The sequence below is a fragment of the Zychaea mexicana genome (assembly GCF_025766255.1).
Source record: "Zychaea mexicana strain RSA 1403 chromosome Unknown BDB00scaffold_6, whole genome shotgun sequence".
NCBI classification, from domain to species: domain Eukaryota; kingdom Fungi; phylum Mucoromycota; class Mucoromycetes; order Mucorales; family Lichtheimiaceae; genus Zychaea; species Zychaea mexicana.
The window spans coordinates 365,227-383,573 of NW_026516669.1; the positions used below are offsets into that span (position 1 = coordinate 365,227).

The following is an 18,347-nucleotide window of genomic DNA, read 5'->3' on the forward strand; positions in this document are numbered from 1 at the left end:
TAGCTTGGTGCTGCAATAAGAAGAGGGACGATCTTCGCTGCAGTATCCCGGCCTTCTTCTACTACAAACTATCGTTGTTATTTATTCAGCACAAATATGGCCAAAACAGACCATTTCGGTCCATAAAAGCTACTAGCAACAATGGCATCAACCAGTCATCCCATACATACCCACTGTAACGTGTCATCTTAGCACCCTTTATACTAGTGGGGTGGCGATCGTTTCAGTGGAGATACTGGTGACATACACCACATTCTATAGTAACGACAGTAAAGTTACTATATGATGGCTTCCCCTTGGTAAACCTTTTTATTTTAATATTTAATCTCTTTGATGATCGCCAACAATGCAAAGATAACGAAATTAATATAAGGAAGGCGCGGCGTGTATTGTGTATGCAAGACAGCGCTTTATTAAGCTTTCTGCGGTGCTTGCAAACCATGAAGGTTTTCTCAACTTAAAGCACGATCGTGCAACCAATTTTGTTCTTTTCTGCGCTACACCTGCCATTCTCATCGACGGTTCTAACCATAATTAGTTTGTAATACCAGGAAACTAAAGGATCTTTAAACCAGTTCACGTGCTTGCCTTGTCAATAATATTACACTTGATACGTACTTAAGGCCGGTTTTGGTATATAGTTTTTTTCATATAGTCAAATCTCTTTTATTCGTCCTGTTTTAGATATGATCATGAGCAGATAGAAAAGTTATATGGGTACGTCTATATTTTCCATCGCTGGGCAATATATTTTAAATATGCACGGAAAGAAGCTCCACGATCAAATGCTACAAGAATACTATTTCTATGTATATCAACTACAAAGGAGTAGTTAATGGCGAAGCTTGCGCGTTCGTTAAGATAAGGCGACTGATGTCGAAGCCATGATCGCGGTACTCTCTTGGAGCTATTAGACATTACGCGTTGACCACGTTTAGCTATTGTAGGTGCCACAAGAGCTTGAAGAACGCTCCAAGCATCTTGTGACGTTCGTACTGTAGTAATTCATATGTTCTTTAACCTAGCACTGAGTGTACACCCTCCCCCCCCCCACACCTAACCATGCATATTAGCGTCAACGCAACTTGCTTCATAAAAAATTACGACAATTAAGCGACACAGGTATCGACAGAGTAATATTTCGGTAATTGAAGAGGAAGAAAGTACCGCGTACTCAGTTCTCACTTGCTGGTTCTTGCTCTATAATTAGAAAGCGAGCAGCTGTGCGGGAACTGTTGTACATCTTTCCATAGCCAAAAGAAACACATACTGCGGGGTGTTCGACGTGGTTCTAGGTATAGATGGAGTAAACATAATCATCTTGTTATTGAGAATGCATTTGCACAAAATCTAAATATATGACTCTGTAACAGAGCATCGCCTCAAGTGTTTGTTTCAATGCTTGCAACGTCGCTTAGTGACGAAAAGTAGTTCTGGATCAGTGCGACATATTAACCACGTTGTGTAGGTGCACAGGCCCAGATGCACCATTGTTAGTAAAGTTCCGAACAAAATTTCAGCTCACATTTTATACTTTTGCTGATACATACCATCGACCTGTAATCACCCTTCCATACAGTCCATTGTTTTGGTTATACAGCCACGTCAACTACATTTTATTGCTTCTCGAACAAGCTTTTTCTCGTCTTCCACATGCACGCTCGCTGAGGCTGTTGTCATGTTGAGGAGCTCAGCAACTTCGTTAATACAATTTTTGGAATCATGGTCAAAGCTAAATTGGATAACAAACTTGAATACTACAGGATTTTCCCTATGATTTGGCGCTTGATCTTTTTCAATTTTTGCGCTGGAGGGGGACTATCACATTGGCGGAAGGATGTGTTCTACTTGGCGCAACATATTTTTACATTTTGGCACATGACGAATTATAACTTTGCGTCTTGGTTATTCATTTTAGACTACAGCTCTGACAAGAGTACCACTTTTTCCTCATCCGAAAGATCGTTTTAAGTATACAGTACGTTAAATCCTGCTTCATCGATAAAAAGACACCGCTCGAAATTAATATTTTGTCCCTCTTAGCTCTAGAATCCATTCCTTCCTCTTCTTGATAGTTTCACTTGAAACACGATACAGTGGACCCCCTTTAATGTCAACCCTCAAATACAGCTGAAAGTGTTGACGCTAACGTGGGTTGACATTAAAGGGGGTGGACTATTCAGACAAAAAGTTTACCTGTATAATAAAAATAATGAACCAGCGCACCCTGACACAGTGTATGTATGCAACAGAGTCGTCCCTAACAATATTTTTCAACCAACAACGAAATAAACTCTTTTGATTGGATATGTTTGACCTCAATATGATGTTAACCCTGGCTAAGGTGTTGACATTGACCTTATGTAGAAGTTGAAATTTATCTCTGCTTAAATGTGAGGTTCTCAGAAAAAGGTTGACCGTATCGGGGTTTGACTTTAAACGGGTTGACATTAAAGGGGGTCCACTGTACTCGGTGAATTTTTGTAACTTCTTCATGGTAAGTTCACAACAATGCTTAACGAGATGTTTCTGCAACCCACTTTGTGTAATAGATACATCATATAACTTCTGAAGAAATTCAGTATGATAAATCATTAATGTTGGTAATGGTGCACCTTTTTTTTAAGTCGATTTAGAAGATACGGCTCAATATTCCTAAGACGAGCACAATACGTTTGTGCTGTACGCTCTGGTATTCTAAGTATGCGAATAGCCCCTGCTGCATTAAAGGAATGTTTTGTGTAGTATCAACGACTTCGACAATGGAGCTTTGCATTGTTGATTCGTGTTTATTCACGCCGATACTGGGTTTTTTAAAAACAAAACTTCGACATTTTTTTGGCTAATATGTAAAAGACCATAAAATCGAAATATCAGGTATCTTGTGGTGAACCACATTAATACACTGCTTAAGATACAGTATCAACAATAAGAAGTTGGAATTTCAACATAAATTGAAGAACAAGGGCAACGGTACAGTAAGAAAAGCAGTATATAAGATGCATGCTACGTATTTCAGTTTGCTTTTCTTCCTGATTGTCTTGGTCGATGCACATTTGGTCATACCATATTTATCTGATGTTGAATTGTTGGCATATTTGTTGAATAATGTCTTCAAATTTGACGTTATTATAAGATCCATCTGTTCGAATTATCTTGTATTCGCCTTTATCATCTCGTGTTTCTTTCCTAGTGGCTTTATCAAATTTACTGTCACCAGATTGGTTCCAGGAATGCGATAATGTACAATACCCTTCGTATACTTGAGATTCATCGACCACCTCCATATCAGATACACGAACAAGTTTGGTGGTAGGCAAGGCATATGGTTTAGGCAATGCATTTAAGAACCTTTTGGGGAGTTTGACCGTGTTTAACGTAACCACCATTTTCGTCTTCGGTGTATTGAGCAGCTTCATATTTGGTATACATTTATATGTATGTCTATAAAGAGATTGAGGAATGGAAATAGTAATATGTATAAATGGTGGCATTAATTTTGATGAATATACTTTTCTTAAAAAAAAATCATGCATTTGTAATTTTTGATAATACATTGAACTTTATATGTGGAAGAGTTGTGATGTATATTATAGGTATAGAAAAAAAGTTACAGCGTGAGAGAATAATATGTATTTATACAGATACATGATATTTTTTGGTGATTTGTACAGTAAGTTTTGTTTAAGTGTAAATACATATATATGTATATATATATGTATGTAGGTATGTGGTGGGGAAAAGTTATAATAATAATGATAATTGTATATAAGATAAAGCATGATTATCTATCGCTATAGCTCCAGATAATTGAGGGAGTCCATTATTGGACTTCGCGAACCTGAACTGCAGAGGAGGGTCCTACCCACCCTCCGCTATTGGCTACGCCATCAATGATCAAGGATTTAATAGTTGATACTCTTGGCACTATATAGACAATTTTTCTTTCTTTTACTTTAATTTCATTTGTAATGTTTCTCTGATATATCCGACTAATAAAGCGACAAGATGATCACAGCACTCTGCAGTTCAGGTTCGTTCAGTCCTCTAGACTGAATCCACAATATTAAAACATAGTTGTATGGTGTATATGGGATTCAATCAATAATAAAAAATTATGGTGTATTTAGTAGATTTTAAGATAAACAGTTTTTTAATGTAATTATGAGGTAATTATTATATATTGATCACTAAGAAAATATTTTTTTATTGATCAAAAAGGTTGTTAGGAATCAAAGAAGTTTTGGATTAAACACCATGTCTTTTTCGAATCAAAAATGGCATTTTTTCCCCTTGGACTTGAAAATTTTAGATATTATTCTTTTTTTAGATAGAAATAGAAATGGTGGATTATCCAATAATTAGTTGTTATGGATCAGTTCCCTACATTGTCGAGTAGTACTTATTATTTTGAATAAAGGTTTAAACTTTTTTGGCTTTTTTGATGATGATTCTTGAAGTCTTGGTAGAAATAGTGGTTCTTTAGTTTTTTCATATTTGAGGTGACATCTGGTTCTTCATTGGCGCTTTCACCTACGAGATAATCGTCAACTAAATTTAATGAATGTTCTACAGTAATCTATGAAGTTAAAATACCACGTAGTAGTTAAAAGAATATTTTTCTAAATTTTATTATAAAATTAATTTAAAAATATAATTTATTATATTAGAAAAAACAAAATAACTGAATCTTAATATAAGGGGAATATGTGCAGATATTACCTTGGTATTACCTAAGGGGAATACGCGGGAATATAGAAGCGTGTTCCTGGGGGAATATTCGTTAATATCAGGGGAATATCTAGACATACTACCTCAGGAATATCAGGGTAATATGTGGGTAATATCAACTCATATTCCCCTCGTTTTACCATGTTTCTTTTTGCAGTGATTTAAAGTGTGGTTGAAAATCGACTTCCTTTAAATGCCCCCAATCCTTTTCCCTTTTCCCTTTTCTTTTCATTTCTTCCTTCTTCTTTCATTTTTCTTTCCTTAATTCCCTCTACGTCTTTTGTCAAATCGCGTCTCTTACTGCCACCCTCTATTGTATATTCTCATTGCACTATTGCTACTTCTTTTTTTACTCCTATCATATATATTGCTTATAGCTTACTTATCCCATACTGTTGAATATAAAGTATAATCCCACAATAAAAAGAATTAGGTACGTTTTATGCTATAGTTCTATAGCAGACATATTGACAACTAATGATGCTTCCCAACAAGAAGATTGACTACTTAAATATAAGTACCTCATACATATTATATGTATACACGGGTCACAACGGGTCAACAGGTCGGGTCAAGGGTTGGACGGGTCGACCCACAGGTCAGAAAAGCATCAACCCGACCTGTTGACCTGTCCTCAACCCGCGGGTCAGATTGCAACCAACCCCTAGTTGATTCATATAGTTTTCTATATTGAAGAATACTATCCTCATTAGATGAATGATTATTCCTTATTATTTTGATTTGAAACATTAATCTTTTTAGGTATGTACTATTTTTATATACTTCTTATTATCTAAGGGTGAATGTATAGTATGATTCACTTCTGATTCTGATATATTTCTTTAATGTTTTTCTCACATCCTCCTTATCTAAAAAATTACAATAATTAAGATGTTTATCTTATACAAAATCGCTTATTTTATTTTCTTTTTCTTCTTCATCCTCAAAACATTATTACTTACATGATTTATCCAAAAGCGTCAGATCTTCACTTATCAAATGTGAGGTAAAAGGTGGTCGGATTTGAGGAGTCAGTACACAAATGCAATATGTCAACAGCACAAACATCAATAATTTTACTGTGCCATAGCAAACAGTGAAAAGAGACACCGCGTTATTTAGTGTGATTTTATGTAGTCCAATTGAAAGTTTTGAAGACGATTTTCATGCAATTAACGAAGGTGTGAAATCTACCAGTAGCCTTATACCTTCCTGTTCGAAGCAAGAGCATCAACGGAAACCACTGCTTAATTTATTATGAGACTCACTTATTTTGTGTGTTGGCTTACGTCTATTATCATAGAACATACTTGCATATTGCAGCAGAAGAAGCCATTAAACGTTAGGAACAAAAACATGAACGAATCGAAAGCGGAAGAGCAAAGCGAAAATGGATGCGAGCACCCTTTGCTAAAAGCACATTTCCGATAAGGTGAGTTTCAGACATAATGTATGCTATATATAGTGATGGTCTGATGCATCCCACGATCATATTTTTTTTTTGATGCTTAATTTGTATTAACACTCATCCCACAATATTTTCAACCACTGCGACGCATCATGTTTGTAACGAGGTCAACAGCTCATCACCACCACCAGAGGAGCCGTCTAGAAGTATTCTGCCTCTCAGTAAGCAAAAGCGGCGTTAAATCAAATCGGTGGCGACAGCATTGCGGTCGATGATGTTGAAATGCATATTCTCCATAAGCCGATGACTGCAGCGGAAAAGCGCCGCCGATACAACTTATGTAGCAGCAGAGTTAGCGGCTATGGCCGAAGCTGAAGCTGAAGAAGAGGGACAGAAACGTGGCAATTGATGTGACGTGAATATCGCACTACAACCATTGAACGTGCTGACGCTAAAAAATGCTTGTCGGATGCAAGGTGCTAACAGCACTCAGTAATATTTTTCTCAGCACATTGCAACAAGCAAGGTCATGCCTCAGCGTTTCGACCCTCAGTATTATCGACCAATTTTGCATGAACAAAGCCTGAAAGATTCGCCGGCTGATGCTGTCTATGACAACATCGGTATGGTGCTCAATGTTCAACGAACTATTTTTTTTTCTAGTAGTAACCAAGTTAAGTAGCTCAAAACTACTGACGAGACTACTGGATTACAAGAGCGACATACTTCCTCACTAGCCTTGTTCTACTCCTTAATGGCTGCACTCTCCGCGATGTTGATATTATACAAAGCGTCAACCATTGACGCGAGACACGATTTTTCAAATGCACTTATCAAATCCATGCCAATCCGCTGTCTGAAGTTGTCAAGTATGCTAATGAGGTGCAAGTCTGGCTGTCGAAAGCCGTTAGACGCAGTGGCTTTTGAGAGCAAATGAGCCTGCAGAAGTTAAATCCGCAAACGACGCAATAAGGCTATGTTGAATGCATAATCAGACACAGCAGCAAATTCTTTAGTCTCGTCCCCAGTCAGACGACTCGGTGAACCTACAGATACAGAGGACCGCCGTATATCACTTGTCCTACCGACACAAAAAGGGCTCGAACCTTGATTCTTTTCTTTTTATCTAGTAAATTGATGCTTTCATGTTGGCCGGAAGCGACCGGCGGAACGAAGAGCTCATGAGAGTATTTTCTAATCTGGTAAATCAATATACATATCGAGTATTTTAAGAAATCTGATAATATGTATTGAATTTGAATACATACGATTGATCGTCTAAGAGCTCCAAGCATTAACGATTACCGTGGAAAGAATCAGATGCATAGAGGGTAATTATTACTTTTAATTTAAAGTAAAGAAGCCTTTGTAGCAAAAGATTCGCATCGGTTTCCATAACATCTTGCAATGATCATCAGCAGCATCGAATAAACCGCCCAAGAGGAATTATTTCTCCCGCATATGAATTTCATACCCAGAGCGTCATGATATGTTTAAAGCGATATCCAACGATCAAAGGAAGGTTTAAAAGGAGGTCGAATAAATATTATATGACCATGTGATTGTTCGACGTCGTATATATGCTGCCCCTTTTATGTTGTGATGAGGTGTTAAGACTTGTGTATTTAAGTCATCTGTGAACAAATAGACATTATAAGTAAGAGAAAATTAATCGTTTATACAACACCGTGCAATGAATAGTGAAGCAAGGTGCAGAAAAGCTGGGATATATAAGAAGTAAAAGGGAAGTTGCGCAGTGATTGTATCGAATGAATGAGTGTGTGAAGGTATACAGCACTATCTGTTAAAATAGCATAAAGTTTCTAGAAATTTTAAGGAATAAATATTTGCGATACTACTTTAAAGGGCGTACATGATGTGTGTCTAACAAGTTATAGTGAAACCAAATTATTATCAACGAGCTTCATACGACGTGAGCTCCACGTTGGAAGAAAACGATGTGGTTGATTCTCGCTTTTTTGGTTTTATCTTGTTCATGAAAAAATTGCTGTTTGTATTTCCGGATCCGTCTCCGTTTCCGTTTTCGTTTGATTGCTTTCTCTTTTCATTTTGCTGCAAGATTTGGTCCGTGTTCTTTAAAGCGTTGAGGATCACATCGTTGTCGTCAGTGAACCGAGACATCGTACCGCCATCTAATGTGGTCGATTCGAGCCTTCCGTCAGGCTGTGTTGTTGATGCTGTAAAATTTTCTCCTGTTGTTTCGTCTGCAGATCGTGTTCGTAAAGCAGGGTTCTGACTCTTGTGAGGACTGCATTTCAATGATTACATGAGTAACTAGGTATAACTCGCCTTTTCTGATCATCTTGCTATATAGCAGCAGTATGAAAGGAAACTTACTCGAAAATAATCAGCACGAAAGACAATAGTGTTGTTACTACTGCCAAAAGATTCCAAAGAACACCAAGGAATATGCTTGCCGCAGTTGTCCTGATGATCTCATATCGCAAGATGGCATAGCAAAGCAACAAGGTTCCAAAACTCCAGAGACATAGTGCCAAAGTGAGCGCCATCATCCGCAGTTTGAAAATACCAGCCTTGATATCTGCCCAGGTTGGACTATTGCGGTATTTTTTGTGGTGCTCTGTCAAAATACGTACGAGCCGGAGACCAGCAACGAAAATAATGGTACCCGTACCGCCAGTCCATAATGCCCACAGACCATAGTTTATGCTCATCAGCAATTCAGAGGTCGCTAGATCGGTTTTGGCCAGCGCACCCAACGCTAGTGTAAACGACCAACTACAAAGAAACGGAATGATCAAAGCCGAAAAGCCAAAAATGTCAATGACTGAGGCAGAAGGAAGCCATCCCGAAGCTGAGTGACTCTAGATATCAAATTCGTGATGCCGGTGTTGTTGCACGACAGAAATAAAAGTTTTCAGCTAGAATCACAAATTTGTAATTTTTTTTGTTTGTACTCATAATGTCTACCTGAGAAATAGCCTGTGCTATTCCAATAAAGTAAAACAGCAGACCTGACAATCCGAAGACCCATGGCAGCTCGAATAGGACTATTGCACATTCCTTGACATTTTAATTTAAACGCTATCATCATATCGGCTATACGGCTCTCACAAGTTGAAAGATATATTTTTTATTGCTATTATTACTTACATGATCGTGCGAGCATGTTCTCTGGTGCAACATCCGCAACCAATATTATGCTTGTCAACATTCGAACTATAGAATAACACGTTAGCAGAATTAGCACGAAGTCTACAGCACTTGCCCTTGCTACTTCGCATGATTCTTACGAGTATTAAACATTGAAAATAAAAGGATCATGCTGTCGATAGGCTTCGGTCGTAAAAGCCCGCGAGTAACTCCAGCTTGGCTCCAAAGTGTATGTCCCCTCACGAACAGCCTGTAAACCAACAGCGCACTTCCTAGATTGCAAGTAATTTTAAAATTTCCTGTCACGTTGATGTCATCGATTTTAGAAAAACATACCAACAACAACCGCTAATGCCGAGAGTATGATGTTCCACAGGTGTACATGCCACATTGGCACGCTCTCAACGCAATCCTGGATGGTTACGCGCCAATCGCAGTGACATATGTTGCCATAGCAATGGCGCTCCAAGGACTGGGATGTCAGTTCTAAAGCCATATATCTATGTCTTTTTTTTTGTGTGGGCCGTATGAAAGAGACAGGTAGATCTATAAAATCGAGCACAAAGTCAAATGTCGTACGCTCATATGTAACGTGAGAGTTGAAGCAATGTTGCTCAACGGTGGATATCGAAGGTATTACACTGGTAGCACAAAGGATATACAAATACTTTTCAGTTAAACCCCGTCATCGTTCCCAACACTTTGGTTCACTTTTTGAAAAGTGGTAAGGGAGTACAAAACTTGATGTATCCAATAATAAGCATTTCATTTCAAACAAGGTCCAGAAGGTGTCAATCCATATTTAATAAAGTTTTACCCTTGTGATCAAACAGATCAAGAGCTTCCGATCCATCAGATCCAGATGTAAGTGCAGTAATATGATAGAGACGATCACTATCTTTTTCATTCTGAGATCACTAAGTGGTACCTCTCATTAAACCCTTTTCTCTGTAATATCTACCTTCATTCGTGTGTATTGTTCGTTATACAGCACTACTAGGTCGTTTGCATGGTTAGATCTCCGCAGGAAGCACCAAATTCGTTTAGTTTGCAACGCAGACAGAATATACCATAAGTTCTTTATCCACGCATCAATTAATACACGATAATGAATGCATGAGTGAGTGCTTCATCGTAATCCTATAACAGCCTCTAAATCAAGTCTCTTACAGATTGATCCAGAATCTATAGATAAAAAGCTGCGAGAGAAGCATCTTTTGTCTTCAGAAAGCTTTTTGTTTGGAATTCTTTAACTGCTTTGCTCACTCGAAGAAGCTACGGTCATGTTCACTGTGTAATTTACCTGCATTTGCGTTGTTGCGCCCATGATTGAGGACCTGCCGCATGTCGATTTCGAATGTTGCAAGTCAGTCTTTGCACTAGGTATACTCTGTTGTATGTCAGAAGTCGGCGTCCCTAATAGAAAGTATCTTATCACAGATATTGGTACCTGAAGCTGTCTATATATGATCCGAGTTGCACTTTGAGTGAGATCTCGCTAATATTGAAAAGAACTCTTAGCAATCACGACCACAGCACCAGGACAGATGGCGCATAAATTACTAGATATCAGATTACAGTGCGTGTTTAAGCCATAATGGGAAAAGCTTTAGCTCGATTATATGCACTACGTATTGTTGGGTTGTGATGGTTTTTGTTCTTTACAGCCATCAGTTCGCAGGATCTAACGGACTGATCAGCATCTCCTTTTGCTTTACGAACCAGCGCCTTTTCTCGTGTTTTGCAATTAACTTCGTTAAAGCAGTTGACATGTCTGCAAGTCCAACAACTTCTGCATCATACACATATCTTCTTGACGCAACTGCTTCCTAATCAGCGAAAAATTATATAAATATTCGTAGCCAGCAAGATATGTCACTACCGTATTTGAAAAGCAGTTCAAGTTGCTGAGTACACTTTCAAGCGGATGGTTTTATTACTGTTGGCGTCTGCTTTCAGTAATTGCTCGGAGTTTAGCAGCAAATCAATCCTATGATACGCGATGCATGCTGTTTTGTAAACTCCTTAAGCTTCAAAGCGGCATTACGTACAATCCTTCTACCAGCTTTAGCTCTTTCCGTTTTCTTTTCGCTCATAACTTTATTGAGCTTTGCCTACTACATAAAAATGGCACTGATAAAACTGCGTTTCTGTTTCCCCAACTACATATTATAGGATTGTTAAACTCCCCCGATCCTGCTAGCAATCCTTGCCTCGCCTCCCTTTACACACGCAGAAAAAAGATGAAAAGAAAGAAATTAAAGAAGTGTTACCATAATAACCGCGCTGCTATTTGTAATTCTCATAGACTCTGCTTTTAAATATAACATATCATATTTGACGCAATGCATATGCGTTTTCAACTTTGCTTAAGCATGCGATTGTCATCGTGGTATACACGCAGCAGTCGCTGATCGCATTAGCAATGGCTACAGTTGGTATCGTCAGTAAAGCCAATACTAAGATGGTACAACACTGAATAGACGTGCTTAAAAGTTGCATTACATATCTCAAGAGTATCATCTATTTCCTTTTATCGTAGCTATCAGTTAGCAGTAACGTACTGCTGTCAAAAATCTTACTTTTTATTTTATATTAGAGTTTTGAAAAGTACTTTGTAGAACGTTTCTGTATCCCATTCCGTCTGTCTTAATTTCCATACGTCCGTGATGTATATGATATCTCAATTTTTCGCCTGCTAGATGACGAAAAGCTGGTCAGCAATTCCTGCACGATTGGGCATTCAGTTTTCTGGCCTCCCTTGTATCGTATGAGCTCCTACAAAATGCCATTTCATCAAGTCTGAGGTATTTCAATATAAGGCAATTTTAAAAGTGATTTCGAAGAGCTATGTATTACCGTTGTATAACTGGTTCCTACTATTGCAGAAATGAGTATGATCTGACGACTTGATGTTGGTATTAGGTTCCAGTTAAAAATCAGCCCACAGTTGGAACAATAAGCGTCCGAGAAAAAATAGCACATGTTACGCTTAATTAATGCCCACTACTTTGCGAGCCTGTCGTATCATTCATCGTAAAAGAAGACACTGATGTATAGATACAGCGAGCATGTCAAAGCCATGGCAGAATGAAAATCCATGAATTGTCATGGTAATGTAAGTCATGGGGTTGCAGCGACAGGTACAGTTCCTGTAAAGCAAACCTGTATTGAAAGTATAATCACTTGCTAGCTGCTGCTGTGAAAGTTCAAAAGTCACGAATTCAAATTCGGGTTTGCGGTTCCCTTTCCTCTATTTTCTCTGCTCCTTGTCCATGTCACTAAGGATATTAAATTCTTCACTTCAATGACCTTACGAGACAAAAAAGAACCCGACATTGAAGCTATCCAGGTATATACACCAGAATGGGATTTCATTGTGGGCAACGTAATCATAAAGTCCTGAAGAAATGTATGCGGAATACGCCGATTGCGACCCGATATGAAACAACCTGTTGAACCCCAACGCCCCTCCTCTAACTCTACCATACAAAACTGTACGACCCTCGTGAGTAGTTCACTAATGATGCAAGCATTACTCGTCTGTGTAGTTTACGAGCGCCAAGGAATTGGACGCGGAAGTTAATGCCATGCTAACTGTGTTCCGAGACAGAGAGACAGAGCATAATTGGGAAGCAAGAGACAAGTCAGTGACGCGCCTGCGAGGTGTACTGCGAGGAGACTCGAATGAAAAGTATCATGATTCCCTCATTCTGGGTCTTCGACAGATGGTGGACGGCATTATTAAGGCTGTAAGCTAATGTCACCTCAGTTTGCTTCCTCTTTATTATGGAAATGATAATGCTGTGTGATGGAGGATAGTACTAATAATTTGTGAACTATATTTAGGTTGAAAGTCTGCGGACGTCGCTTGCACTCAACGCTTTGACGCTCGTATCGGAAATTGGCCTTTATGTGGGCAAATCGATCGACACGTATATTTACGACAGACTGATCGACTGTCTCATTAAATGCGCTTCGACGACGAAAAAAGTCATCGCCTCAGCTTCGATGAAGACGACCACGACATTTCTCAAACACTCAATATTTCATTACAAAGTCATGAACATGCTTTGGATTGCCATGAACGAAAAGAACAACCAAGCACGACTGTTTACCGTCACTTATACCAAAATCATTCTACAAGCACATACCCATCGAGAACATACGAGGGCGGTGATGGATCGCACAGGAGGAACTGATGTCCTTGTCAAAATTTTGAGCAAGGGTCTGGACGACGCAACGCCATCTGTCAGGGAAATGTGTCGCGAAGCATTTTGGATATTTTGGGATCACTGGCGAGACCGCGGTGAAAAGTATGCTATATTCTCTCCGATGGGCCTTGATAATATGGGGAAAAGGATGAAGCAAGGACACTTTAAGAAGGGGATATACAGAGAGGGGGTACATTTAAGATCTAATGCTTTTCTAAATCAGTCTACTCAAATCGCTCCAGCCACCGATCAGAAAGACATTGGAGAAATCAAAAAATGCTGCCTTGGCCAAAGGCCGCAGTGTGCACAGTCCAACCAACTCAAGCAGCTCGCTTCGAACATCCAGCTCTATGGGATCTCATAGAAATATATCTGATTTCCACGAAGCTGTCTCCCCGTCGACATCCAGCGCTTCCAACGGGTCAACTGGCTCGAGCGAACAACATTCCATTCCACACGAAATACCCAAGAACATGGCCCGGTCCATTTCACCCCGGGCATCATCACCCTCGATTCGTAGCACATCGCCCCACTTACTCAGAAGCTACGGATCGCCACCACCTATTCCCTCACACCTCCACACAGCCTATAAGCCGCCTACGTCGCCTCCTCCACAACCAGCAGCACCTCCGACGCGAAAAACGCGCGTGCCCGGTTTGACGCGCAAAAAGTCAACTATTGGAGCAAATAGCAAACGCAAATTGAGCCTTGTTTCCATGCTAAATCACGACGACTTGACGATGCGGTGCGAAGGCTTACATATGCTAGCCCGCAAATTATCTGCACAACCTTTCAACTCGAAACAACCAGATCGAACATCGATTCAGGTGGAGAGCTCAAAGGGAGCTATTGATGGAGACAAACTCAAAGAGATTGTATGGGGCATGTTTCAAGAAGACAACGCGCGATTATACGAGGCATTCTCTAGTTGGGAATCCGTTGCTGGTGTGCTCTTGAAGCTTATCGCGTTTGAAGAGTATGTTCCTCGGTTGATACTTGATGCATCAGCGGATGCGGTATCACTCAAGACAGAAGATGATATTGCGAAGTTTGAACAAGCCAATCAAGCCTTTAAACGAGTTAAACATTATCTGAAGCGACATGATCCTGACCTACCGGACAAGCTGTTTGCAGGATTAACGGATGTCGGTGGATTTGGTGGTGGCAGCACGGCGACACTGAGGAAGACACCTTCAATGGCGGTGCTAAACAACAAAAAAGATCCCATGCGCAATCCAGCCAACCGAAGGAAATTGACGAGTCGATATCTGGAATGGATGGATGAGCTAGTGTTGCCTATTTTGGGGTTGGAGCCGAACAACAGCAGCACTGAAGATTTTGCTGTGGATCAGTCCGCGACGGAGTGGATGGATGTGGAGGCATCAGATAATGTGGTTTCGCAATGGTTCGAATCGGATGCGAATGTTCGGCAATATCTCGAAAAGCTCTTCCCACTTGTCAGCACATCATCGAGTGGATCAGTCGTACACGCCCCGCTGGTAGCACTCGTCGGTCACTTGCGATTGGTCAACCAAAAATTGTTCGAAACCGTAGCATCCACATACGACACCAGCACCGTCAATAAAATAAGCCGTGTCCTTGGTATTCATATCCGAATTTTGCCAGATTACATTTGTCAAGTTGCGCCTATGGACGATGTAGCTGGCGAATCATTACAAGATATTGCTGACGACAAACCGGAAGAACCTACAATGAACGTGGCGTACGAATCACCCGTACTGACCGCTATTGAAAATGACGAACCTGAGCCAGTTATTTCCAAAACGGATACTTCACGAATTGACCCGGGCCCTTACTCACCTATCGACGAAAAACCGTTGCTGGCTACCAACGGTACAATTACTGATGCCGACATCGACGACGGTATTTACCATGACGATATATCTGCTCCAACGGATTCTCCTTACGACATACCATCACCATCACCACCTGCTGCGCAAAAGGAATCTTTCGATTCTTCTTTGGGATCATCAGAAGAGCCGATACAGCGCAGTCCTGTCCCTCCGCATACATCACCGAGCTCTCTGTCTTATCCAAAACAGGACCAATCCGACGAGCATCGAAGTTTATACACTGCTCCTGTTAATGATGCCATTAAACCGTTTGATCAGCAACTCCATATGAACGACCTGACACTTCCTGTAGCTGCACCGGTAAGGGGTTTTCTCGTGCCGTTTCTCCAACAACGAAAAGGGACATTACGGAAGATAAAAAGGGCTAACATTTCGTTGTAGTACGGTCATGATGTCATGTCTGCTCATCCCCTCTTCTCTCCTAACGAGCAACTCTCCCCCAAAGCCGCTCCTATCCAAATCAACGGCAAACAAGAAACAGGCGAAAACATAACTGTATTCCAAGCTGCGGATCCTGTGCGACAAGCTGACCTTATAGTACCCAATGTACCTAACGACAATATGGAAGTCGCGAGTGCAGCTGGTTTGGTGACGATTACATCACCAAAGAACATGATGCTTCCATCTGCTATCAGTACGGAAGCCAAGCAACGCCCTATTCATCGTCAAACCTTGTCTCATGTACCATTCTTTGCACCAGAGGATGTCATCAACGCACTCCCAGTTTTCAAAGAGAACAAGCGAACAGATACCTCTGTACAAACGGCAGCTAATGGACGTGGCGGAAGAGACAAAACAGCAACCATTTACGCAACGCTGGATAAAGTTAAATCCATGACCGCTGACAATGCTGCTTTTCGTAAACTGGCTCGTATTTCACGCGAAGCATCAATTATCCAACCATGGGACCAAGGCGGAGCAAATGAAGCATCTAGCGAGCTGTGGGCAGGTGCTAATCAGGATGGAGGCAACTTTGTGGAAGTAGTACAAGGCGTGCTCCTGTATCTCGATCCCGGGAACAATGGCAATGGCAAGCTCGTATCCATGCCAACTGTGTTGGAGCTTGTGCGACAATTAGCTGTAACACAAACCGGGCTATTTAAGTACTATGAACGCAAAGTGGATCAAGAAGGCATGACGTTAGAAGCTCGATTGGTAGAGCGCTTACTTGCTGTGCGTGCAAGTAATGAAGCCACTGTAAGTTTAGTTATTGTTCTTTTATAATCAACGTACATCAAGTATATGGGATGCAAGATGAAAATATTTAACGAGCTTTTAAAACAGATTTCCACGGGAGCCGAAGATGCATTGGATACGTTGCTGAGTATTCTTGAACCACAAAACGTATTTGACATTATGATCTCCTATCTCGTGCACCGACTTGTCATTGCGCCATCCTCATTTGCAGACGACTCATCCCGATACCATCCCGTGGGTTCGGCATTTACGTATTTGGCTAAGGGTGTCAAGGAGGTGGAAGATGCATCCTTCATTGACGAGTGGCTCACGCAAGGCGGGGCAGACGTGTTTTTAAAGGTATACAGTAATGCAAATGCGATGATTTTTACTTTTCTGCTGCTAGGTCGCTAAAGACAATATATTTACAACATCAATATAGGGCGTCAATCATGCTATGATTCACGTGCGCAAATCGTGTGTGGAGGCGATCGTTGAGTTTCACGGAGTGATGGGGGATGATATTTATCGGTTTTTGGAAGATCTACGCGAGGATCAACTCAATCTAGTACGACACTACGTTGCTCGAGCTATCAAGCAAAGAGCAGGTCTTAACAGCTATGGTAGTACACCTACACAGCTGTAATTCTTCATATAATCACTCACTCTTTCTCTGTTCACTCTCCCTCTTCTTCTCTATAGTAACTATTCCTCATTTAGTTGTTTTCTTTCTCTCTTATATGCTGGCATGAAGTTTGTTGGAGGATTCTCATACTTTGTTCTCATCTTCTTCCTCCCTCTTTTGTGATCAATATACCCGGGTTTACCGATGTTTTTTTTATCATAACCTATTATCATTATTACTCTTTTCACTATTCTTCATAATGTGGCCCATATATATATATATATGTGTGTGTGTGTGTGTGTGTTTGTCTACATGTAAGCAAGAAGAAACAGTGGAGAAGGAAGGGGTAATCGCCCGGGGGGGGCTGAGGTTTATGCCCGCCGCCTTGGTTTTTTTTATGTAGCATTACGTCTTTTGCCCGCGCCACCGACATGTGTATGCGTGTTGGGTCTTGGCTTTCTTCTTCTCTGCTCCTCTCTATGGCTTTGCATTTCCTTTCAGCTGTGCGGGTTTTTCAAATGCAGGGGAGCTCAAGAGGAAAGTAAAACCAAAGGGGATAGCAAAACAACCCAGGAATTCATGAAAAAGGCATATGAATCCTGCCCTTGCATGTCCCTGCATCCCAACAAAAAAAAAAGAAGCGATACCAAAATTTAATATGTCAACGGGGTCTAAAGTGATCGCTTATAGTTTTGTAGGCAAGGAGGTAGCTGTCCTGTTCTGGGAGAGGTTCGGGTCTTTCATTGGATGCGCACAAGAAGGAAGAAAAGAGAGGGGACGGATAAATCGATTTCGTTTTTTAGTAAGACCCGGCAACTTGCATTTACAACCAAGTGTAAAGCGAACCATTCCGCAGAACTTAAAAGATTACGGGTCCATCGTATTGTATGGACATGCACACACACTCTCTCTCTGTGTGCGTGTGTGTGTGTATGCCTTCCTTTGGTGTATATACAACCTCAGCCGCCCCCTGTTTTTCTATATAACACTCTCTCTTTCTTTATAATCGTTTGGAGCTATAGCTTACAAAATCGCCGGCTACAATTCAAATATATACTAAACCATAGATCGCAGGCGAAGAAGGAAAACACACACAGAGATAGAGTAAGATAAAAGTAACATGGACGTATATCGACAACATGACTTCTGCGTTGTATATCCAGGCACACCGTTGAGTTTCATTC

General features: G+C 40.5%; 2 protein-coding genes across 2 annotated transcripts; one reads left to right on the forward strand and one right to left on the reverse strand.

The window, feature by feature from the left end:
* Positions 1 to 7,773: 7,773 nt before the first annotated feature.
* On the reverse strand, positions 7,774 to 9,914 carry BDB00DRAFT_950566 (uncharacterized protein). The gene is made up of 6 exons (XM_053129576.1): positions 9,611 to 9,914; positions 9,415 to 9,546; positions 9,275 to 9,340; positions 9,092 to 9,171; positions 8,498 to 8,985; positions 7,774 to 8,408 (listed from the first exon to the last, which is right to left on the reverse strand). Exons 1-6 carry the CDS (start codon positions 9,768 to 9,770, stop codon positions 8,054 to 8,056), a joined length of 1,281 nt encoding a protein of 426 aa, XP_052984395.1. The 5' UTR covers positions 9,771 to 9,914; the 3' UTR covers positions 7,774 to 8,053.
* Positions 9,915 to 12,345: 2,431 nt separating this feature from the next.
* Positions 12,346 to 17,415, forward strand: BDB00DRAFT_801258 (clasp N terminal-domain-containing protein). Its single transcript, XM_053121848.1, has 8 exons — positions 12,346 to 12,392; positions 12,468 to 12,626; positions 12,826 to 13,026; positions 13,124 to 13,590; positions 13,712 to 15,662; positions 15,744 to 16,559; positions 16,647 to 16,898; positions 16,981 to 17,415. Exons 2-8 carry the CDS (start codon positions 12,582 to 12,584, stop codon positions 17,182 to 17,184), a joined length of 3,936 nt encoding a protein of 1,311 aa, XP_052984396.1. The 5' UTR covers positions 12,346 to 12,392; positions 12,468 to 12,581; the 3' UTR covers positions 17,185 to 17,415.
* Positions 17,416 to 18,347: the final 932 nt, after the last annotated feature.